The 26,414-nt window shown below is 44.6% G+C and overlaps 1 protein-coding gene across 1 annotated transcript; it reads right to left on the reverse strand.

Annotated features, from left to right (window-relative positions):
* Positions 1-390: 390 nt before the first annotated feature.
* LOC126529012 (uridine phosphorylase 1-like) lies at positions 391-25,871 on the reverse strand. Its single transcript, XM_050176616.3, has 8 exons — positions 25,747-25,871; positions 20,105-20,234; positions 13,989-14,150; positions 12,943-13,057; positions 8,653-8,723; positions 4,885-5,026; positions 3,777-3,923; positions 391-608 (listed from the first exon to the last, which is right to left on the reverse strand). The coding sequence occupies exons 1-8, from the start codon at positions 25,824-25,826 to the stop codon at positions 457-459; spliced, it is 999 nt and encodes a 332-aa protein (XP_050032573.3). The 5' UTR covers positions 25,827-25,871; the 3' UTR covers positions 391-456.
* Positions 25,872-26,414: the final 543 nt, after the last annotated feature.

Below are 26,414 nucleotides of genomic sequence, written 5' to 3' on the forward strand. Positions count from 1 at the left end.
TTACCTATAAATGTTTAGGTAGGCCAGAGCAGACAGCATCTAAATCCATGACGTGATGGCAAGCTGGTACAGGAATGTCAAGGCAGCATTCACCATCCAACTATCGTTTTTGCATCTTTTCAGTCCTACCAAGTGTCTTATCATAGTGAGAGTGGCTTTTTGGTATTGTCGATAGGCAAGTTACTAACACTGGTCAGTTCACTGTTTTTTTCCTTAGTGGCCCCTTAAACTTGCAAAGCAGGCAAGGTGAATATCCAAAAGTTCCATTACTTGGTCCTTGTAAATGATGGCAAGGATTATATACACAGCCATGGGTTATACGTGAAGTACGGAAGGTAAATAGTCTGAAGGTTCACTACCACAGAGGAACAAGGCGTCGTACACACAAGCTCTCTGTTAAGAAAGTTTACTGCACCTGCAAATAGTGGTGAGGGGTGAAAGGGGTAACTGCACTAACTACGGTGATGACGTAGCGATTCCCAGGCGCCGCTGTATGAAGCGCAACACTACATGCTGGGGCTGTAGCTGCCACTCATTCATGATGCTCTTGGGCACGGTGATCTGGTCCCCTTGCAGACGGTCTAGCAAAGTCACACATACTACGGCACCTGCATGCAACACACAAGGACAGCGATATACCCACCATATGCAGCCAACACACAACATGCATGTTTCAATAGATACTATCACACGTTATCTATCATACTATACATACATAGATACTATACAATAGATACTACTACTGACAGTGATGAAGCTGATGCACTTGCAGCCTTCTTGAACAACCTGTAAATCAATGTTTCAAATGGTAATCGAGCCAGAAAACTAGACATCAGCGCTCACTTTCAGTCACTTCGGCTTCTGTCATATGCACCCCGCATAAACGAGCAGTTACGTCACGAGAAAGCCTCGCTACTGCATTGGATCAAGAGAGAATCAGCCTCTATGAAAGCATAGTTATTTGCGATCGGTGTACCGATACACCTCTCTGTATATTATGCAATAAGACAGGAGACATTAAACAATTCTTGTGGTCATTCCCAAGCAAAAGTGACGAAAGGGGTCCTCTTATTGAGATCCTAACAAAACAAGGACCTTTCAGCATGCGTGCCTGCAACTTATTACACTTCCAGAAGGGTTAGTTACAGTCGACAAAGAGACATCACGTCTTCTTGCATTCCTAAAGAACACTGCCTTCCTGGACATGTGGTATAATACCCCCAATGACATTACAAGAGAAGCTCAGGTGGAGCAATTAATTGCAGGCCTCGACTAGTGTTCCACAGGTGCTCTACACAAGCCCAGTTGCCCACCAATAAATAATCAAGCTGCCCAAATAATCAAGCAGGTCCGAATCATCAGTTGCTGACTGCGCTCGTGAACAAAATTCTATGGCAATAATTTGATAAGACATTTTGTACGAGAAATGATATTCTCTAGCTTTAATCAAAGAATGCCAAAAATAAAAAGCAATTATTTAGGAAACTCCAGCAATTTTCTCAGGTATTCAAAACAGATTGCAATTTGAACAGAATATTTCCCTTAAGATGAACCCAATTAAGCTGAATCTTTGTGTTATATGCAAAACAATGCCCACTCCCTCGCATGGTTTTACTATAGACCTCATACAAAAAAGTAATGCGTAGCATGAACCATCCATGTGATTAAGCCAAATTTCTGCAGCCATCACTCAAACTTACTACTCGCATCAGCGAGAATCCCGGAGTAACCTCTCACTAGGGCAAAAGCTAATCGTATAGGGTTGCACTAATATCCTAACATTTCCACTAATATCGAATCGAATATTGCCCTACTGTTTCACTTCAGTATTAAAAATGAATAGTCCCTATATGTAACCACAAATAATTTTTGAGTCTCGCTCAAATATTTTAAAAAGTCAACTGTGCTCTATCAAACATAAAATTGGAACAAAAATAGGGTAAATTTCATCCCCACAGTTATAGTACGCACCAAACAGTAAGAGTTATGCACGGGAGCATGTTACATCACTCAAGGAGCTAGACTTTACCAGTTAATTAGCTGCGACGATTTGCCCTCCCCGAAGAGTCCCTTGTATGTGAACAAACAGCATATTTGTTCCCAATGCTCCACTTGTACTTTTAGTAAACAATGCTTCCCGACACACAATGTCATGTCATAAAAGCTTGCTAATGTTATGAATACCAGGATGTGAACCCCATTTTATATTATTTGTGAAAGCTGGTGATCATTTTTCAAAAAACTATCAGAAAAGTATCCAATATTCATTTCATATTGAATTTGGCCACGAAAATTACTGGTTGCAGACCCCTAAAATTATGTTTCTGTCAACGTAAACTATGCCAGTGTCAGCAGCAACGTGAAAAGCATACGGGGCTGACACCATTAAAACATTCATTGGGGAAGTCCTTGATGTGCCATGGCGGACTTATTAACAAACGATGTCGAGGGGACTGCCAAGGAGCCACAAAATACAAATGGTGCTCACACAGTGGTGGTAGCTGATAATGCCCCCAATAATTAGCCACGTTGCTTCAACATTACAATACTGAAGCATTTTTGAGCTATTTAGGTGAAATGTATATTTTGAGACAGCCCAGAGATTTGCAAAACGCCAGTAAGCCGGAATTGCCGAGTGACATAAAAATGCGTGAACCAATGCTCTGAATCACGCATGCGCAATAAATATCTCTTCCTTTACATGGTGAGCAAAACGAGAACAAGGTCAAAGTGGCAGTTCGTTTACCTTGGCTCCCACTTTTACCCTTGTTCTCATTTTGGCTCCCCCTTTTTGTTTGTTCTCGTTTGCTCATCATCTTGAATTTCCATCTCCCGCCTACCTCGTGTTTTCCCTCTTGCTTTACAGGTGGCTTTTGATTTGAATTGAAGACTCTGAGACGCTTAGACTGGCAAGTTCATTTTATTCAATCACTCTTGTTAAGTGGAAGTTTTGCGCTCGGGAGCTCCTATTTAAACAAATGGGAGCGGAGAAGTTGTGTTTCACAGCAAGCACTGCACCAATCCTCATACATCTTTTTCAATTCCTGGAAATCTTAAAATTTCAGAAAACTGAAGTACAAGTACCAAGTTTACAACTCCATAACTCGGCAATAAAAGAAATATAGTAATCTTGTAAACCCTACCTAATAATATATCTGAAGAGGACAAAATTTAGATGTTGTGCACGGGTATGAAATATACCATTAATTTGCAATGAGGAATTTTGCAAGACCTCCATAAACATTATAGCAAATTATGTAACCTGTAAATTGATAAGTTCTGCTTGTCCGCTTGAGATGCTTTAACAGACACATTTCACAGAATTGCAATACCTGGTCTTGGTGCCGAGTTACGAATTTGTAAACTTCGTGCTTCAATTTTTTTTTGGAACTTGAAGATTCTCTGCAAACTTCCTTTTTTTTTCAAAATTTGAAGTCCTAAAACAAATTATTTCTGCCTAGAGTAGCTAAAGCTTAACTTTCACCTCTGAAACGGAACAAATGTAATTAAAAATGCCATTAAAATCGGTCCAACAGTTGTCACATACAAGCATTTCTGCCTTTACATGCATTTGAATAGCAAAATCAAAGTTGTCCCCAAGCATGATCATGCGGACGCTTTGCCCCCGTATCTTTCTCTTCAGTGTCACGGAAAGTTGTGCAGAAGTATAGCTTCCATCTATCTAAGGTGCATCTACTCGTCATTGTGTGCTCCAAGTGACATTCAGGCACAAGTTCAGGGCCACTAAGCGGACAGCTCCACTGCGCCATACTGACCTTTGATGCCGGCATGGTGGCACATGGCAGCAAAGAGGGTGGCCTCCATCTCAATGTTAACCACGCCGATGGAGTGCAGCTTCTTCAAGAACTGCAGTTTCTCCTGGTCCGTGTAGTCGCAGAAGGCACCGTCCAGCCGGCCCTGACCTGCACGCATGCAGCCATTAATTTTGCAATTCTGCCGACAGTTTGCCTCAATGACACACTACTTGATTTGGGCTCAGACACTGGCACACTGGCAGGTCTGACTGGCACAATGACAGTTACAGGCACAATGGCACAATGACAGTTACAGAGCCACGTGGCACAAGGGCACACATAATTAATTGTAACTGAACATGCCATCCCAAGATGTCACTTCTAGTGCTGCCGTTCCCAGAGTGTGCCTTCCCTAACGTCAACCACTGACGTTCACAAGAGGTAGCTCTCTGCGCTGCCCTGTTTTGATTGGGTGCTTTTCGGTTACTGAAAATTATTTATATGTTTTGATATGAACTCAACTGCTTCATGCGTGATGCAAGGCACATATAGTCACCTAAATCAACTCTAAAGAGTGGCAATGTTCTCGCAAAAGTACATGTACATTATTTGTTAGAAAAAGGTTGATCACTAGTGTAGAAAATGAAGGCCACACTATTCCTTATACTGTATTTTCTGCCCAAACATCGCCAGCAGCATGTCAGTGTGACGTCACAAGTTACGCAGTTTTTTTTTTTTTTTCTTCTCATGCCTGGACATTTTAGGACATGAAAGCTTCTCAAAACTTTCAGTCTGTCGTATCTTTAGAATGGAATGTAACACTTATTTGCAGATAAACAATGAATAAGCTAGCAGCTTCAAAAGAAGTTGTGAAAATCCACTATGTTATAGACAGCTGGTGAGGGAACTCCCAAAGAGGCAGTGCCACTCGTCTTTTGTTTTTTGCACGACTTCTGGCGTACCAAGCCTCTGCTCCTGATAACGGTGGCTGTTCCACTATTTAAAAACTATAATTTACCAACGCAGCCTAATGTAATAACTTTCCAACAGCATCTATTCATCTGTGTGTTATCAGAACCCAAGCAAGTGTTCCCTTCCAGAAACTAAGTGTTGAAACAACCGTTCTCACCTTCGTAGAAGTCGTCTGCACACATCGTCTTTCCCATGACCACATTTGTCCCGGGCAGCGAGCGGCGGGCTTCAACTGCAATCTCCTCAGCCAGCGCCGTGTCCAGCTTGGCAGGTCGGGACACAAGTTTGCCGAGCACGTGCTGCATACATCATGAGAAGCGGTGACAGCAATGCTGCCTTGTGGCAAAGCATCAAGTGCACAGATTAGCTCAATGTAAAGAACAATATGTATCAGTGTAACGTGTAGGTCAAAGTATCGACTCTGATGGCAAAGTATTAGAATATTACACAAAGTAAGTCTGTGGGCAGTATAAGTTGCAGTACACGTTCACTTAGTAACTCAACCTGTCTAGTGCCACGTGCCCAAAAGCATGCATGAATAGCGTTCGTACGATGATGACGCTTACACGCTGACGTGACCAGGGGGCTGGAAGCAGAGAGTGTACCTGCTTGCCCTAAAGTGAACGTTCTATGCTGCCACTCCGCTTGCCACGTTCCTCTGGTGTGCTACAAAGCTCAGCAGACCACTGGATATCAAATACTGGAGGTGTGGGAACACAGCATGAATCCGCAGCAGATCACGTGACCTCAAACACTGGCCGTGGGGGTCTCGCATTCGCTGCCGCACCCGGGACAGCACAGTAACTGAGAGCAACAGCGCAAGCACGGCTCAAGTGTCTGTATAACTGCAACTGCAATAAAATGAGGCCTGCTATATGTATTGTTTTGAGTCCCGTTGAACAACTTGAATTCGTCCAGTTTTCTTTTGAATTACACGGCTTCTAATACCTGTGTCACACGGGCACATTTGGAAGGCCTTCCAGTCAACGGCCTTCGAATCAACTCAAAGGTGTTGTCGCACTGCTAAGCGGCACTTTTGAAAGGTCGTTGAAGTGTTTCAGGCGTTTCTCGCAAAATTGTGTGGCGCTGCCGATCTTTATTTTCGTTTTCATGTCATGAAAAGTTACACATTAAAACCATTTAAAAGCACTATAATTTGTTTTATGATTCTTTATACATTAAAAAAACATTGTTTATACATTGCCATACATATATGTTTAGTTTTTAAGTTGTTGAGTAGCGAAACTGCGGCAACATTTGCGCCGCTCCGGTTGCTGCCGTTTTGATGTGTGTTCCCAAATGTCAAGTGGCAAAAATACTTTATTGAAAAATTAATAACACTCATATAGTATTTTTAGAGCATTTGGTTTGATTTGTTCTTTCTAACCGTGAGTACGAGCACACTGAACGAGAGGGCATGCTTGCGCTGTTTCCGCTTCTGTTGCTCAAAGGCCATCGAGATTTCGATAGAGTTGTAGGGTTCTCCGTTGACTCAATAGACTATTGACTCGGCGGCCTTCGAAACTGGCCGTGCAGAAGCTCGAACTTGACATTTGAGTCAACTGACTATCGGTTGGAAGGCCTTCCAAACGCCTGTGTGACACGGGTATTAATCCGGGCCCATATAATGTAATGATTACGATCACTCCGTTCTATAACTTTCCATGGCATCTCATTGTCAAGCCAGCCTTTATTAATTCTGCATTACCCTCGCCGAACGCCTTCTTTCCCACCATAGGCCACTAAGTTATAGAACTAATTAAAGCCTGTTCTTTCTGTCTTATCATCCACTACTCATGATAGGCTGATCCTGGTGATAGCAAAGAAGCAGTGAAACCTCGTTAATATGAACACCTAATTAACAAACTTTTCAGATTAACGAACTTTTCAGAAATCCCCTGCTGAATTCTTATAGTTTCAATGTAAAAATATTTAGGTACTACGAACTTCAGAATACTGAACTTTTGGAATAACGATCATTATTCAATTTCCGTGTGATGTTAACGACGCCTCAGTACTACGAACTAGTATTCCGAAATCTGTGGATTCTTAAGATTTCCAAGTATCTTTCACGGCAGCCGAAACAGTAGGCTAACAGACGACAAGGCCGCGCAGAGAGCGAACTGAACTTCGCAGAGCATGGGTTTGGAAAAACTGAGACGGCGCCTGAGAAAAAAAGAACACAGGAGAGCGGAGGCCACGGGCATCAGGTTTTGCGAGCACTTGCCACGCCTAGAAAACTGTCACCTAGCGCCTAGCAAAGGAGGCGCGTCGCTTCCTCCTTTCACTTCTTTCTGAGCATGACTTTCTTTTGCGTTTGTTTGGGGGGCCCTACTGAGGAGCGGTGAAATGCCTCACGTGAAATATAACCTCCATACTTGCGGGGATGCCTCCTGTGAAATGTAACCTCCCTTCTTGTGGGGATGCCTGGTGTGAAATGTAACCTCCGTACTCTCCGAGGGGATGCCACACGGTCGCACTTTGCTCTCTCCAGACCTGCTGTTTACGCACGCTTGGGCTCGGACATAGTTCAGCAGGTGTCTGCCTCGAGCGAGACAGTTGCGTTGTCCATGGCAAGAAATGTGAAAAACAAACAAAAAACAAGAAACATTGCGCTTTGTAGGGGACATGGAGCTACCTTTTTGTTGGTAGTTTCCTTGGCGTCAGCGTCTGTTCCACGCCTGTGGCAGCAGAATCTATGGAAAATAGCAACAGCGCTTGCAGAGAGCCAACAGCGACGTTTTCGTGGATAGCTCATACGGTGACAACTTATGAACTGATGGGCTGATGGGCGTAATGGTTAGTTTTGGAGCTTTCATTATAATGATCTTTCATAATAACGAACAATTTACCGTGATCTCCTGAAGTTCATTATATATCGAGATTTCACTGTAGCAAAAAACAATTGGAATAGCACTAACATTATCCTGGCCCGTGTGTCCTAGAGAATGCTGACATATAAAAGACCTCCTTCCACGCTTTAGTGGATTGATTGATTGGTTGATTGATTGGCTTATCAATTCATCAATCAGTCCCTCACTAGGGTTTGACATCACATCCCTTGTCACCTCAAGGGACCAAACCTGTGACTTCGTTCTCTGCAGAACGTCACAGTCACTGATCCGTCATCGCAATTAATGAGTTGAACTTGGTAATCCGTAACGTGTACGATTCAAAAAATGACAAATGTGCTGTTAATGCCGCAGGCACCATGTTTCAGAGACAGTGCAATCAAGAACACACATTATTAAGGAATGCATATTCCTAATGTTCCCCTGCTGTATGGTTTCTTGGTTCAAATGGACCTTTGTCAGCAGCAGCCTCATTTGCAACTTCATCCCAAACACTCCAGCAGCAATCAACAGATGTCATCACTGGGAGAATGAACAGGTGCAGTGAGCACAACACATCCTTGTATATAACACAACATTAATCGTATTGCTGTTAATATGTATGTCAAACACTTTGCTCAGCCTCATGTTAATCACCTGGATGCATTGAAACAGGACAACAAATAACAGTGATTGAAAGGTGTTAAAGTCAAAGCAATTGTTTTTGCATTATAGAGCATTGTTTCGAATAAACAGATCCATTAGAGGCCTCTGATAATGCTTGTTGGCTGCTAAGCTGTGCACTGTACAATCTTTAAACACGAAATGCTTGCAGACCAATGTTTTGTTTCACCAAAGAGCAAAAAAAAAAATAATTACTATTGGAGTGGTCTTTTGAAAACAGCTCAAAGCAGTGTGGTTGCAAACGATGCTGCTAATGCTCATCAGAGTTTTATTCGTCTGGTGTTCACCACTTGCACAAGTTAAGCTGTAACTCTTAATGTCAACTGCCTTTCATACTTAGCTGCACCAAACAAATACACTTAAATGTTGTCGAATGCTGAAAACAGCGGCAACGTTGAAAAGTGACTGACCATGTTTAGTTCTTCCCTGAGGAGGCCGTTAACTGTCCCTGTGCTCACAACAACCGAACCAGCGGGCACACCTATATGACGAAAGAAAAGAAAAAAGAGAGGAGAGGTGTGTACAAAACTGAACACACTGCACAAGTTGACGCACACTAATTTTATGAAACACAGTGCGAATGGGAACAAAAACAGAGAAAAAAAGAAAATGCTATGGAATTTGTTTCTGTCTTTTCTTTTTGTCCCCTGTTGCCTGTTTTCTCTCACCCTCGCCTCCATTCTGTGCTTCATAACATGGCGGATGTGCAAAAGCATGGAAAGGGAAGCAGATCTGAGCAAGAATTAATGCACGTATGGACTTGGGAACTATTCAGGAATGCCCCTTAACCAGGCTGTGAGAGAAACAGAAAGAAAAAAGCTTACTGATGATGTCAATAAGCATGTTTGATGATGGAAACACAAGTGATCGTCGACATGTTTTCATAGACGGCGCGACAGTACAACGACAACAGTGGCGACACGACGACAGTGGCGTGACAACAATGGAAGTGATGGCAATGTGACAGCGATGACAGCACGACGACAAGGAAATCACGACAGTGCCACGGTTAAGGCAGCACAACGGCATCAGAACAACAACAGCATGTCAGTGGTGACATGGCAATGGCTGCGAATCTGCGGCTTCCTGCACCATTCATGCTCCCTCCCATGGAGGCCGCACACTCCTCCAACTACTTGCTTTAAAAGTCGGCTGACTTCAGCGATTCCTCTGGCTCTGAACACATTCGCTGCATCAGCAGTGGGACACTCGCCATCTTCTCAAGAACAATTTCTTTGTTGCAATTCACACATTGCCTTCATTCACTATGGCAGGGCTGCACACCGTCTGGCCCACAAACAAATTTTTGGTGCCTCGAGGCCGAGTTCGGACTTCCATGGTCTCGTGTTCTGGTACTGCAATTGCGCATGGCTGTACGATGCAAAAAATGACAATTTTGACCCCCAAACACACTGCATGACATGAACTGTTGCCAGAGTCAGGGACACTAAAACAAGGAAGATGAAAAAGCGCTGGGTCACTAAGAAAGGCATACGACTACGTTCGTCGGGTTTCCAACACCAGGACCACATTATTATGGGGTTTTATGTGTCAAAACGACGATCTGATTATGAGGCATGCCATAGTGGGGGACTCCGGAAATTGGGCCACCTGAGATTCTTTAACGTGCACCTAAATCTAAGTATACAGATGTTCTTGCCTTTAGCCTCCATTGAAATGCAGCCACCGTGGCCAAGATTCGATCCCACGACCTCGTGCTTAGCAGCCCAGTGCCATCACCACTAAGCAACCACGGCAGGTCAATAACTGATCATACTCGAGAATCGATAAGGCCAGCAGTCCCTAGCTGGGCTCTTTGTATTAGAATATGCCTTTGTCAAAATTACGGTATCGGATATAGCCATCACATTCGCCTCCACATTTCACAGTGGAATATAGGCTTGGCAGCTCCAAGAGATTTGAGAGCATTTGGTCTCCTGATGCCAGCTCCTGGCCTGCATTTCTGCAGCTTCAAAGAGTGCCGAGATGTTTTGTTAGGACAAGCTCTCCAGCAGCAAGGATTTCTTTCTCCGTTGCTTTCTCTGTGTTCGAATGTCAATGGATCATTTGCAAAAATGTTTTACATAAGCACGAGAAAAAGTATTTTCCAACCAAAATACTCGACTGCTGACTGGTAGAAAAAATCATTCTCACCCTTTAACAGTTTCATTTTACTACTGCCAAACCACTGTAATCTGCGAGTGTTTGGCATTATAGTAAAGGCTACAATATGGCGATAATACATTCCCTTTCGGTCGCCAGCAATGGGGGAACAGCAATGGGGGAATGGGCATGGCATTTTCGGAGTAATTCTCGGAAACCCTACCTCAGTGGAGTTGGCCGGGAAGGGCACCTAAAGGGAGGAATGTAGTCTGCTAACTAGAGTAGACAAATGTGGTCATGTGGTTGACGATCCCGTCAAGTATCGGAAATGTGAAGCTTCTGGTGCCACAGGTAGTGATGACAACTAGACATGGAGCAACAATGCCCGCAATGAATTCATCCAAGAGAGTTGCGAGGATAGGCAGTTTTGTGATCGACACGGTGTGGTCACACAGCTCCGAGAGGACGATCTCAGCAATAACAGCAGCGCGGCAGCTTGCCAGTCATGTCAGACAGCATGCTTTCACAGTGCCAGGAGGATGCTGTCACCCGTTGACACTGAGGAGTCAAAGTGATAGTCAAATGAGATGTCCTGAAAGTGATTTCATTTAGAAAAGTGAACGGCCGAAAATAACACCCTTGCTGGGTAGTTTGCAATGCCGACATATGGCACAACAATTGTGCATCTCTCATGTAGGTGCAATCTCGGATTTGTTTTTCTTTTTAAAGCGGAACTTTTTTTGCCTCTTCCTTCGACTTTCCTGCTGCTGCTGCTGCTGCTGTGGACTGCTGTCGCGCACACTGCGTCGGGGGGTGGTTCAGAGCCTGTATATAGATGACAGTGCGAGTAAGAGAGAAAAGGCGATGGGGGAAACTCGTTTTCACCCCGCCATGTCGAATGTGCACAATGCCCTCTGGAGCTCCCTGGCTGTCGCCACATTAGCCACTTGACAGCTGTAATTATCTTTGACTCCCCTAGGAAGCATTGCAGAAACTGCAGCGCTTCCCTTTCTACTAACCTGCCAGGCCAGAGGGGACACAGATAGAACTGCAGAGAGAAGAAGCAGTTCCAATGTAAGAGAGGGGGGAGGTGACATGAGAAGGCAAGGAAACCCCACTGCTATATGACAGTGGTTGCGGCGAAACAGGATAAGCTTAAGTTCAAGATACGGTACAGTACGTTGCTGCTATTTATGAAAAATAAACGCCATGCAAATATGTCAAGCGGGCAACTTACGCAGGGCATGCAGAAGCAGAGCCACATTAATTAAAGTGCACTGCAAGGTCCAGGAGATACTACGGAAGTGGTTGACCGTCAAATCAACACTTCTGTGCCCGCTGCATTAGCTTTGCGGCTATGACATTGCTAGAGGTCGTGGATTTGATCCCAATCGCGGCAGCCACATTTCGACGGGGGCAAAATAGAAAACACACATGCAGTTAGATTTTGGGACATGTTAAAGAACATCATGGTGTCAAAATTAATCCAGAGTCTGCCACTACGGCTTGCCTCATAATCCGAGTGTGGTTTTGGAACATACAGCCCCATAATGCAATTCAAGTTTAATACTTCTGCCACAGTGCGATGTGCCATGTGAGGAAACGACAATGTTTAATCCTCTCAGAAGTTATAAAATATGTCTCATAACAACACCTCAAGCAAACACCTCTCCCTGTGTGTTATGTGTACTACGCAGACAAACATCAGTGGTGCACGCAAGGTAACGTTTAACATCGACTCGCCACTCTCGTGTTAGCCTCAACGTTGAAGAAATTAAGCTTTAGCAGTCAACATCACCTCTAATTATCGTCAAAACATCCATCACGGAAAGCTTCGCTTATAACGATTCCCACAGTGCGTGGGATCTGCATATTTTTTCATTAATATTAGCGGGTACTTTTATAATGAATATCAGATACAACAAAGTAACTTTAGTGGCAGCTGTGACTTCATTATGAGGTTTGACTGTACGTACACTGTTTAGGCTACATCGTGCCACGCCTGAACTTGAAGTGCAACAAGCAAAGAGATCAGCATAATCAGCACATATCCTAAAGCATTCATGAGTGCTGTTTGCAGTAAAGAAATAAAAGGAAGAAAGTGTGATAATAAAGCAGGATGACAGATTGGGCCATTTGGTAAATGAGGGAGTTTTAGAAATAGTACACCAAGGCATCTTTGCGTACCCAAACCGCCACACCTTGCTTTGCGTTCTTTCGTATTCCTTTTTCATCGTATTGTATGTCTGCCCATTTGTATCTCCTAACTTTAAGTGCGCAGAACCTATTGATCTATTGCGAGCAGTGCCATAAGATACACAAGGACAAAAGAGAAGTAACCATAAAGAACCGCATACCAAGCTATCAACTAAAGTATAATAGCAAAATATTCATCACCACTTATATGCCTGGCTGAACTTTCTGAACTTACGCAGACATCTGTTGAAGTGGTGGCATGGTGGCACATATATAGCAGAATATTGCCAATCAAGCTTTGGTTGGTAGACTGGCATGTGCCCCATGGTTCTCCATGTCTGTTCTAGTCCTTAGCTCTGCTGTTCACAAAGGACAACAAAAGAGGTCTTGCAGAGCCTCACCAACGCCTCCACTGGTGCCGATACGGAACACCAGCACGTCCCTGCAGCGTGCGTAGTGCAGCAGCTTGAATACTTCGTGCAACAGGATGGACAGCGACGGGGCACCCATGCCATGCTGCACATGGCAGACGAAGACACCTGTTTGCATCTTTCCTCAAGATAGCACCGTTCTTGCACAATGCACTGGTGGCATTCACAGGTGCAGGAAGAGGCACATCAAATACAGTCAACCCGTCACATCAATGACAACCGCGGCACGGACTCTGTTTTCCATTGCTTAAGAGGAAGCTTTAGGTTGGAAGCTCCAGTCTAAACACATACGAATGGGGAAATCACACCTCTCAACGTCCACTGCACCGAATTTCATGAGATTTGTTGCATTTAAAAGAAACAGTTAAAATCTTGTCACTCTAGAAAGTGCATCTTTAATTTATGACAAACTTTCAGAAAAAATTCTAGCAAATTGCAACAATTTAATTTACAGCTCTCTAACTCGGCAAGAACAAAAATATGACAATTCTGTAAATTACACCTAATACTGCATCCAAAGTGGACAAAATTGATGTATTATACACCCTTCCTAAAGATATACATTAATTTGCGAGTACGACTTCTACAAAACCCTCGTTGCCACTGTAGCAATCTCATGTGAAGTGAAGTTTATGTTAGCTGTTAATTAATATATTGCCTCTGCTAACTTAAGATGCTTTAACAGAGACAGTTTAAAGAACTGCTATATACACTTTTGGTGCAGAGTTATGGGTTGTAAACTTCATGCTTCTATGTTTAGGTGCGAAAGCACTGCTGGCCTACCAAACTGGATTTTGCCTCTGTCTGTACGAAGCCTTTTCACACCGACTTCCCCATGTAATGTACCCCCAAAATTTCCCCATGTAATCCATTCAACCTCCCAACTTCGCATCAATATTCAAAGAAGAAACTGTGAGCATTAAGTAAGTAACTATGGTACTACATTGCTTGGCAAGTGTTTGCTGCTGAAACAGCACTGTGGAGTGCAGTGCTTCCACAATCGCACGCATACTCACACTTATAGAAAGCAGGGGCCCGACCTTGTACATGGAGTATCGGCCAGCATAATGGCTAAGGTCACAGAGGTCGGTACCGGTGGGCAACTTGAGATCCAGCTCCTCCTTGGCCAGCCGAGCAAACTGCTCCATGCGTGACGGTGCACCACCCATGCACACAAACTGTAGCACCGAAGCAAATGGTCATGATTGATTGATTGATTCATTCATTCATTCATTCATTCATTCATTCATTCATTGATGTGCAGGGTTTAATGGTGCTAGGGCCAGGTCTGGCCACAGAGCGCCAAGCAAGCAAGCGATAATGAGTTTTTAACTGAGTAATGAATGGCAAAGGGCAGATGTAACATGGCTGGTAAAGAGGCCTAAAGAAATATGCGCTTAAAATTCGTAAAATATATGTACTAAAATTATGACAATGCCTAGTGAAGTGCGTTATGAACATAAATGACAAAAGGGTGATATACGAGAACCTGTCAGTGCCAGTAGCACCCGCCAGGGAGCATAGCCAGATTTTTTTTTTTTTTTTCTGGAGGGGGCACACACGAATTTAGACGGGAAGGGTGAGGATAGCTGGGTAGGCTAGATACTAGCACAATAATTTTGGGGGGCTCAGGCCTGTGTGCCCCCCCCCCCCCTGGCTACGTCATGAACTACTGCCTCACCAGGACCCCTGAATGCAAGGACCTAGAGTCATGTGCTATACAAAAGGCTACTATCGCAGCAGTCTCTGGTGATAGGATGGGCTACAGGTCTCTCGCGCTGATAACAAGTAGCGCAACATCATTCAAGAAACCTAGAACTACACCGGTGTCAAGGAAAGAGTTCTGCACCATGGAACAATGTCGAATGGAGGGGAATATGCTGTCGGTAAGCTAGAAGAAAGTGCTTTTTTTTTTCTTTCATCGTCTGCTTTCTAACACTCCAACAAGACATAGAAGACAGAGCAAATGGACATATCAATGTTAATGTTTTATCTGGTGCTGATGTCAATATCTCTAGCTAAAGCCCCCCGCTAAAGCTGTACCTCCACAGCTTCTACCTAAATATATGTAAACAAAGAAATATTCTTGCTTGGCTTCCAACGATCTGGTTTTGATAAGGTTTGTTGCATTTCAAAGAAAAACTTTACATATACCAACTGTAGGAAGCAGATGTTTTTAAAGGAACTTTTGCACCAAAACCTTAAAGAAATTGCAAAAATGAAACTAAAAACAAATGGACTGAACCATGAAGTTTAGAACTCTCCTAATCGGCAATAAGGTATGAAATCACAGTTACATCTAAAGAGGATGAAACAGACGTATTATACACCACTTTGAAATATACAAGTACTAACTTTTAAGTAGGAGTTCAGCAAAACATTTGTAAATCCTAACGATTAAACATAGGCTGTCAACTCATACATGAGAAAACTTACCCACTTTTGATGCTCTATTTTTCTCTTAAGTGCAATAAATTTCATTCAAATCAGTGTAGCAGTTGTTTAGTAAGATACATATGTATTTTACATAAAAGACTCAGACAAGTATTTGAATAAGGAAAACATAGCTGGTTCCAAACTAGAGCTTTTCCTTAACTGATGCCCACAAGTAAAATGGTTTGTGTTAACTCTCCTATCTCCATCCCACCTGTAGAAAAATAACCGAACGTTTCTGAAGACTTCCAGCATATTAAAAAATTACACTTGTCACACTTTGTCCAAAATGACTTGAATACTTCTAATTTCCACTGGCTTCAAAGGCGAGTTAAAGAGCGACACTGAATCAGGCAAAGAGGTGCACTAAAGAGAAAATTAATTTGAGCTGCATTTGTAAATTGCACTTCTACTATAGGTGATGTCCAAAACCTGACACCTATGACGCATTTCCGGTTCCCAGAATCACTTCTGCCACACGCAACCAGCAAAAGCATAGCATTCGAAATCTGCATTTGTTATCCAGAGGGCGCCGCCACCACTGGGATGTGGATTTGGATGCCACCTATACCAATAAAGCCACTCTGGAAAGAGGCTTGGTACATCGGAAAAGGCACAAACATGAAGGGTAGCAAAAGCGTCTACAAATTTCCACACTTAACTAGCTGTAATGTCATAGATTTTGACAGCGTTAGTTTGGGCCTAGTTGTTGTCGATAAAGGTGAACTACATTGTATCCCAAGTTAGCCAACAACTCAATTTGGCAACTTTTAGACCTTGGTGAACCACACTGGCCCAGACATGAAAAATAGTTTTGAGATTCGTGATGCCACACTGACCCGCCAGTGCCGTTGTATCAACAAAAATACACGAAAATTTAACATTTCACCTTCCTTCTCTTCCTTTACAGTTAACCTATTACAGCAAAATTACCAAAAACAGGGCTTAAGGAGAATACTTCAGCAGTCAACATTTCTTCAGTGCCCCTTGAAGACTGGTCATGTATTCTTTAAGAAACATTATTTTCTTTCTTTCTTCATTTGCCTGATTCTTTTTCACTTGTCTGTAGATCAGTGCTCCTCACTCACTGCGCACTCTGGCAGCAGAAAATTGAAAAAGTCAGCTGCAGAGAACTGAAGGAGGAATCGGCAGCAGAAGCAGCCAAGTGCGGAGAAAGAAGTCATCATCATCATCAGCCTGGTTATGCCCACTGCAGGGCAAAGGCCTCTCCCACACTTCAACAACCCCGGTCATGTACTAATTGTGGCCATGTCGTCCCTGCAAACTTCTTAATCTCATCCACCCACCTAACTTTCTGCCGCCCCCTGCTACGCTTCCCTTCCCTTGGAATCCAGTCCGTAACCCTTAATGACCATCGGTTATCGTCCCTCCTTATTACATGTCCTGCCCATGCCCATTTCTTTTTCTATTTCAACTAAGATGTCATTAACTCGCGTTTGTTCCCTTACCCAATCTGCTCTTTTCTTATCCCTTAACGTTACGTCCATCATTCTTCTTTCCATAGCCCGTTGCGTCGTCCTCAATTTAAGTAGAACCCTTTTCGTAAGCCTCCAGGTTTCTGCCCCGAAGGTGAGTACTGGTAAGACACAGCTATTATACACTTTCCTCTTGAGGGATAATGGCAACCTGCTGTTCATGATCTGAGAATGCCTGCCAAATGCACCCCAGTCCATTCTTATTCTTCTGATTATTTCCGTCTCATGATCCGGATCCGCCGTCACTACCTGCCCGAAGTAGATGTATTGCCTTACCACTTCCACTGCCTCGCTACCTATTGTAAATTGCTGTTCTCTTCTGAGACTGTTAAACATTACTTTAGTTTTCTGCAGATTAATTTTTAGACCCACTCTTCTGCTTTGCCTCTCCAGGTCAGTGAGCATGCATTGCAATTGGTCTCCTGAGTTACTAAGCAAGGCAATATCATCAGCAAATCGCAAGTTACTAAGGTATTCTCCATTAACTTTTATCCCCAATTCTTCCCAATCCAGGTCTCTGAATACCTCTTGTAAACATGCTGTGAATAGCATTGGAGAGATTGTATCTCCCTGCCCGACGGCTTTCATTATTGGGATTTTGTTGCTTTCTTTATGGAGGACTACGGTGCCTGTGGAGCTGCTAAAGGTATCTTTCAGTATTTTTACATACGGCTCGTCTACACCCTGATTCCGTAATGCCTCTCCATGACTGCTGAGGTTTCGACAGAATCAAACGCTTTCTCGTAATCAATGAAAGCTATATATAATCGTTGGTTATATTCTGCACATTTCTCTATCACCTGATTGATAGTGTGAATATGGTCTATTGTTGAGTAGCCTTTACGGAATCCTGCCTGGTCCTTTGCTTGACAGAAGTCTAAGGTGTTCCTGATCCTATCTGCGATTACCCTAGTAAATAGTTTGTAGGCAACTGACAGTAAGCTGATCGGTCTATAATTTTTCAAGTCTGTGGCGTCCCCTTTCTTATGGATTAGGATGATGTTAGCATTCTTCCAAGATTCCGGTACGCTCGAGGTCATGAGGCATTGCGTATACAGGGTGGCCAGTTTCTCTAGAACAATCTGCCCACCATCCTTCAACAAATCTGCTGTTACCTGATCCTCCCCAGCTGCCTTCCCCCTTTGCATAGCCCCAAAGGCTCTCTTTTCTTCTTCCGGCGTTATCTGTGGGATTTCGAATTCCTCGAGACTATTCTCTCTTCCATTATCGTCGTGGGTGCCAGTGGTACTGTATAAATCTCTATAGAACTCCTCAGCCACTTGAACTATCTCCTCCATATTAGCAATGATATTGCCGGCTTTGTCTCTTAACGCATACATCTGATTCTTGCCAATTCCTAGTTTCTTCTTCGCTGCTTTTAGGCTTCCTTCGTTCCTGAGAGCATGTTCAATTCTATCCATATTATACTTCCTTATGTCAGCTGTCTTACGCTTGTTGATTAACTTTGAAATTTCTGCCAGTTCTATTCTAGCTGTAGGGTTAGAGGCTTTCATGCATTGGCGTTTCTTGATCAGATCTTTCGTCTCCTGTGATAGCTTACTGGTATCCTGTCTAACGGAGTTACCACCGACTTGTATTGCACACTCCTTAATGATGCCCACAAGACTGTCGTTCATTACTTCCACACTAGCGTCCTCTTCCTGAGTTAAAGCCGAATATCTGTTCTGTAGCTTGATCAGGAATTCCTCTATTTTCCCTCTTACCGCTAACTCATTGATCGGCTCCTTATGTACCAGTTTCTTTCGTTCCCTCCTCAGGTCTAGGCTAATTCGAGTTCTTACCATCCTATGGTCACTGCAGCGCACCTTGCCGAGCACGTCCACATCTTGTATGATGCCAGGGTTAGCGCAGAGTATGAAGTCTATTTCATTCCTAGTCTCACCGTTTGGGCTCCTCCACGTCCACTTACAGCTATCCCGCTTGCGGAAGAAGGTATTCATTATCCGCATATTATTCTGTTCCGCAAACTCTACTAATAACTCTCTCCTGCTATTCCTAGAGCCTATGCCATATTCCCCCACTGCCTTGTCTCCAGCCTGCTTCTTGCCTACCTTGGCATTGAAGTCGCCCATCAGTATAGTGTATTTTGTTTTCACTCTACCCTTCGGCGATTCCACGTCTTCATAGAAGCTTTCGACTTCCTGGTCATTATGACTGCATGTAGGGGCGTAGACCTGTACAACCTTCATTTTGTACCTCTTATTAAGTTTCACAACAAGACCTACCACCCTCTCGTTAATGCTTTAGAATTCCTGTATGTTACCAGCTACATCCTTATTAATCAGGAATCCGACTCCTAGTTCTCGTCTCTCCGCTAAGCCCCGGTAGCACAGGATGTGCCCGCTTTTTAGCACTGTATATGCTTCTTTTGGCCTCCTAACTTCACTGAGCCCTATTATATTATTATTATTATATTAGGCGGTGCAGCGATGGCGTAGAGGTAGAACACCCACCTCGCGTGCAAGAGGTCCGTGGCTCGAATCCCGGTGCCGCGCAATTTTCCACCGGATTTAAAAAAAGACCCGCGTGTTGATAAAGTTGCATAAACAGGCCTGGAGTGTGGCCTGATCCCGGCGACCAGAACCGGTAATGCACTCCCTCACCAGAGCAGGATTGGCCACCCTGGTGCAGTACTTGGCCACAACCTCCTATATGAACACAACAATCAAACCCCAGCCCTCAGTCCCCAGCAGCTGCGAAGCAACTGACCACGGCGGCGGTCAGACCTGTGACGCAGCAGAGGGTGCTAAGAATCCCTGGCTCCGGACAGGGCGCCATTGAAATATGAACCTGGCAACGTTTAACGCTAGAACGTTATCTAGTGAGGCGAGTCTAGCAGTGCTATTGGAGGAATTAGAGGGCAGTTAATGGGAAAAGAAGTACAAATCAGCAAAACGGAATGAGCACACCAAGCAATAAACTACAGAGCAGTGAAAAAGAAGCAGGCAGCAGCAGAAGGCAAAAAAATGTTCATCACTCGTTACAGACAATTATGGCCGAACTAATTGCATTCTTCTAATGTTGTGCACAAACTGCACTGCTTCTACGCCCAGTGTGATGTCAAATTTTAAAATATTTTCTCATTAAAAGAATATTTGCTATTCTTTTTCAACAAATGCTTTTAGTATTTTTTTGGATTCGAATGTAGTATTTACGTAGACCTGCAGGCAGAGCAGACTCACCTTGACATCACCAAACATGTCCACCAGAGAATGCATGGTGGTGGACAGGGCCAGGTGGTAGAGGTGGTCCGAACTGAGCTTCGCCAGGTGCGGGTTTCGAAGCTGTACGCAGCCTTCCGCATCTCCATCGCTGCGGACAGGCAGTATGCAACATACAGGCAGGTGTGCACTTGGTGTAAGCTCAACACACTACCCCTGTCAAAAGTAACTAAGCCACCACGCTCATAGTTGATTCCGAGAGCTTGGCATGTAAAAGTGACGTCATTCATGTGGAACTGCAATGCTCTTTGACAATTTCCTGCAGCAGTGAAGGGAAAGCTATGAAGGCATATCTTGTACCAGGCAACAGTGCTCCTGAAAATACTTACAAAGTCTTACTCGCATGAGCTTATTAAGCTGGGAAACTGGAAACACAACCATCTTATGTCCTATTAAAGTAAGGCATAAACTATGCCACTCAATGTTAAACTTGACATTTATTTTTTTCACTTTCTTTTCCCCCTTTTGGCCAAATGTGAAACTGTCACACATGGAAGCCACATCATTGATTCCGTATGTGCTCCATGAAAGTGAAAGCGCCGGACTTCACCAGACTACTCGATGCAGCAATAATATGTGCAGGACCTCCGCCCGTACAACTGCCCCTTCGGTGTTTCAGAAAGTTGCCTGCAAGCATAGAGTTTCTCACTATATTACCTAGAGGGAAATCCTGTGCTGCTGCGCTGTGGCATGCATGGGAATGCCAGTATATTGTGTATATCGTGACTTCGGATTGGCATTTCTTGGGGAGCCAGAATGCCTTGAATATGTGCCTGGCTAGCACCATTCCGTCTATCACAATGATTAATTTCCTAATGTGACAGCATGTAAAAAGCTGTTATAGCTTTATTTTTACACAAAAACATGTTTTGCTTAATTATGAGGACTTGTTATCGGATGTAAAATTACATGAAACGTAAAAAGTGTTAGTGGGCCACTAAAGCTGGAGGACGGCCAACAAGATTCGCGCTCCCTTCGAAACGTTTTGTCGTCTGTTTGTGCTTGTCTTCAAGTGGTGCTGTTGGCAATACTAGTGCAGATTTGCACATCCTTCGTGTTCAGCCTTTGCTTCAGAAATTATACAATGCATATTTACACTGTAGAGCCTCGTTCATGCGTTTTGGAAAAAAAAAAACGACGAGAAAATAACGTGCTAACCGGGAGAACGTATGATCCGAAGTAACTACAGAAATTTGACAGACTCAACTATTGTTGACATCTACGTAATGAGAAGCGTCGCGCGGGTCGCTGCGGCACGAGAAGCCGACGCGCGTCGAGCTGATGGTGCTCCGGCGGTCCGAGACGCGTTTTGTTGTTTTCCTATTGCGTGGTGTTTTAAGAGGGCGACGGGAAAGCGAAACGAAATCGAGCTGTTAGGCGACGCCGGATGCCGCCGAAGCGAAACGTGGTGCTCACAGCGCGCCGCCTGCAGCAGGGAACGACGGCGCGTTTGGATTACCGTTTACTTTGAAAAGCACGCAGTACGCTACCAACGGCACTACGCAACCACGCGCTGTAAAACAGATAGATACAAAAGATGCTTATCGAAATAGGTTTGGCGGCGATAGCTGTGAATGCCGCGCGCGACGACCTTGGAGATTTGCTAGTGACGAAATGAGAAACCGAGTGAGCGCCGGCGTCTTCACGTGAGATGGGCGGGCGAGTGTTGCGGTGAAGCTGCCGTGGCAGGCAGCTATATACTGTTCTCGATCGCGCGCGCCTCGCACGTTTTCTCGTTTACACGGGATTTAGCGGCCGGAAAACGTTTCATACGATCGTAGTTTGGCGACGTACCGAACGTTGGTGCCAAGAAATCATGTATTCCGGGAACGTATCAACCGTTAAAAAATGAGCGTTAACTCTACTGATTGTAATTACTTTACTAGTAATTACAATCACTAGTTGATTGCATCAACTAGTGATTGTAATTTTCTGTTTCCTACAAGCGCAGTTTCTTTCGCTGTTTTCAAAAGTTCGATACATAATCGGCACCACCAAGATTTCTTTTTTTTTCTTTCCCTTACATCTGGAAAGTTATCACAGTGGAATAGCTCCTATAAAATCAATTTCATGTGCAAATACATCCACACAATCATCTATGTTCCTTCTGCATGGAGAAATCAGTGGACGTTATAAACAAGCTAGAAATGTGAGCTTTAGCCATGCTTACAATTGCAACAGGAGCACCAGTTTCAGCTTAGGCCAGGATTGATTTACCTATCGAAATACTGCGTGTGAAGTACAGAAATCTTATTACACAACTGCTGAACCAATTTGAATGAGCACTGTTGCCTATAAAAGAAAAAAGCTAAATTCTACCAACTGTTGGAAGCTGAATATTGGTTGAGGGTATAAAATTTATTTACATAAGTTGCTAAAGATGGGCAGAATACAAATAAACATTAAGCACAAAGTTTACCATTTTTGTAAACCTGAGAAAAAAAAAACAGATAACCCAATTTTGTAAACTGCATCTAAAGATCTCCCTAAGTGGACAAATATGACGCCCTAGTTTCACAGTTTATGTGAAATCATTACGCTATTTACAAGGGTTCTGCAAAATTCCTATGCGTGAATTATTTATCTTTCCCCCTGATGTCTTGTATATAAACATTGTCCACTTTAGATGTGCCGAAATATGCAGCTTAAAGAACTGTGACAATTACTTTTTTTACTTAGTTAATTAAAGAGTTGTAAACATGATGCATCCTTTGTGACTATTTCTCTTAAATGCAACTAACGTCCTGAAAGTAGGTCCAGTGGACGCCCACCAAAATTATTTCTCCAGTCCCATGTATCCAGATAGGAGCTCCTGAAACAAATCTTTTCTCTTAAAACTTTCTAAGCACCGCATTTACACCCAAGATACAATCTGCAGCTTGGCACACCATTGCACTGAATATTGTGCCGTGTTTACACACTGAAGATATGTGTGCCAGGCAGGTGTGCACAACAACAGCAAGGACGCTACTGATTAAATAGCCAATCTAAAGCCCACCATGCAGTTTCCCTCTGGCCAGCCTTGTCAAAGACCAACCAATCGAGGCACAATTCACATGCCAACGTTGCCAATCAAGGGGCTTCAGGCCGAACAGCTGCATTTTGCATGCCAATGTTACCATCTTTTTTAGTAAACTAAACAACAGTTCCACAGCCATGACAGCGCAGGAACGCTGCACTTCGCATGCAAACCTTCCATGTCTAGTCAAGTAAGTATATGTTTCGCAGCCATATCACAGTGCAAGAATGCAGTCCTTGGCATGCCAATTCCTTGCCGTGCTTAGCCGAGTAAACAGACTCCACAGCCATATGACAATGCACGAATGCTGCTATCCCGTAAAGGTGGCTGATGACCTCGTAAGACAACAACAAACTGAGTGCTGATAAACAGGACAGCCAACGTTTGTTCAGATCGTACCTCTGTCTCAGTGTTTCCCTTGAGAAGTGCAACACGCTGATTAACCCACACTTTGCTGGTTAAACAACTTGCAACATTTCCAGCGGGGTTTTGCTACTCGGTGCTCATTTTAAGCACATTACCCAGCTGAAATCTTCGCAAGAGACCACGTGGGGGGGGAGCACCCCTGCAGATTCCATTCCAGAGGGGGCACACCCCCATGCCACGCAGAACCTCCCCCTACCCCCTCTAGTATAGTAATTACGCGTTGGTTTCACAATAACAAACAGTTTGTGTAAGCAAAACTAGTCACAAGCTCCTGCCCCCACTCTCAAAATGCACTTAATTCCAGCGCCCCTGCAAGAAGCCCTTCGTCTGCAAGATTACCGTCTCTTGCAAAGGGTCCAGGAGTCCGTAAATGCGTGTGTACAGTGTATTGAACGATTTCCTTTTTTTTATCTTTTAAACTCACAACTGGGTCGCAAGATTATGCAGTCACGGAGACACAAGGAACATATTTCGATTACCTAAACTCGCCAAGCCAGAGCATCGCAATCAGCACGGGCGCACGCGGGCGCCATTTTGACATTCAACTTCCACGCGGGAACGCGGCCATCGCTTCCGGAAATCGAACCATCTACACTCTAAAACAAAATTACACCCTTTGAGTCGTATCTTGCCACACAACACTCTAAAACAGTTGCACCCTTTGGGGTGTACATTTGCCACACTCTAAGGCAAAGTTACACCCTTTGGAGTGCCCCTTCTGCCACACAACGATAATCTTCATGTGCCTTGATGCGTTTCCTTTCTTTAACGCTGCGAGCCCGGTACTTTCCAGTAATGAGCGGCATGCGCGTTATCAGCACGATAGTATTCCCGACAGGAAAGTAGCGGGCGAGGCGTTTTCAAGAAAGGAAACGCATCAAGGCAGATGACGATTATCGTTGTGTGGCAGAAGGGGCAATCCAAAGGGTGCAACTTTGCCTAAGAGTGCACACAACAATAATCATCTGTCTTGTCCGCATTTTCTTTCTTTAACCCTGTGAGCCCGGTACTTCCCAGTAACGAACGGCATGCGCGTTATCAGCATGACATAGCATTGCCGACAGGAAAGTAGCGAGCGCCGAGTTTTCAAGAAAGGAAACGCAAGCAAGGCAGATGACGATTATCGTTGTGGGACAAATATACACCCCAAAGGGTGTACCTTTGTCTAACACTCTTAAAACGGTTGCACCCTTTGGGGTGTATATTTGTCCCACAACGATAATCGTCATCTGCCTTGCTTGCGTTTCCTTTCTTGAAAACTCGGCGCTCGCTACTTTCCTGTCGACAATGCTATGCCATGCTGATAACGCGCATGCCGTTCGTCCCAGGGAAGTACCGGGCTCGCAGCGTTGAAGAAAATGCGGACAAGACAGATGACGTTTATCGTTGTGTGACAAGACACGGCTCAAAGGGTGTAAATTTTTCTTAGATTGCAGAGTGGTACGTAGCACTGCAGGCTATTCGTCCACCTGAACCACAGACTGCACGCGCCGTTCTCGCCACCAGGGTGGAGGAGTGCGGACGAGATGATGATGATAACGGCGATGCGCGCGCGCAACCTTTGAACTTGGAAGGTTGCACGTGCCACCAAAACTGGTGAACTCTTGTAAGTACACCCGTGAGCAAAAGTACACCGACCAGGAAGGGATTGCGCGATACTTTTTCCTCGGCCTGTGAATGCAACTTGAAATTGAGGGCTGCAGTCCAAACTTGGCATTGCGAACTTTCCAGTCTGCTCGTGAAATTCCGTTTATGCATACCAATTGCAAGGAAGTTCAGTTTTTTGGGAGACATCGTGGTCCGTATACGTTTGCTCACAGGTGTATACATATTAATAGACCCTTGGAGGATGCGTGCGGTCGCTCAAGTCGCAGCGCATTTTAACGTGTACTTAACCGCGTCGGTCGGTTTGCCCCGGCTGTATAGCGAGAAGGAAACGGGGCTGTTAGCGATTTATTTAACTGCATTTTATCCCTTTCTTATAATCCATCACTCAAGACCAGCCGATATCTTGTCCTCCTGGTGATAACTCTAGCAGAGCGCCATTCAAGAAGCGCGAAAAATAAAAGAAAGTTGCAGTATCGAATCGGTACATTGAGCCGGCCCGGCAAAACCACAAGGACGTGCCCACTTCCTGTCGCGGCACGGACTGTCTCACCTGTTCTCGTCTCGCGAGCAGCAGCAGACCGGGTCCCGGGGCGCTCGAGGCGATTGCGGCAGAGGCTCGTAGTTCTCCATGGCCACGTCCGACGCCGAACTGGGCCCAGAGCCAACAACCACCGGCTGCGATGAAGCAGGGAGGAGGAGGCGACGGACGGGGCCGTCCCCGGGAGGCGGCCGCGGAATAACGGCGGTGGCGTCAGTCGGAAGCATCAGATAACGCGCGCAAACGAAGCGAGCGGGCCGAGAAAGCGGGCCACAAAACAACGGAGGGGAGAGGTGTGCGCGCCTTTCGACCAAACGACCAAACAAAAGCCCTCCTGTGCTTTCTGCGCGCCGCGGCTTCGCTTGTTCGGAAGGTTGCAAACGGAGCAGACGTACCGGATGTGTCTGTCTATACAACATCCCAAAAAAAAAAAAAAAAAATACCCAGCGAGCGTCGACCGCACGGCGTGTCAGCAGCGGCCTAAAATCGTCGTAGCGGCGGCAAACCCGACCAACAGCTGGGGCAGCAGCAGACGGCATTCGAAATGCAAATCGCCTGGCACGATCTGCGCACACATGCTGTCGCCGATTCAGCCCTTCGCCACTGACACACCGTGCATGCGGTCGACGCATCGCGCGATATCGTTTTCGATTGCTCTGTTGGATAGCCGTCGACCCGGC

This window comes from Dermacentor andersoni, chromosome 8 (assembly GCF_023375885.2).
Source record: "Dermacentor andersoni chromosome 8, qqDerAnde1_hic_scaffold, whole genome shotgun sequence".
NCBI lineage: Eukaryota > Metazoa > Arthropoda > Arachnida > Ixodida > Ixodidae > Dermacentor > Dermacentor andersoni.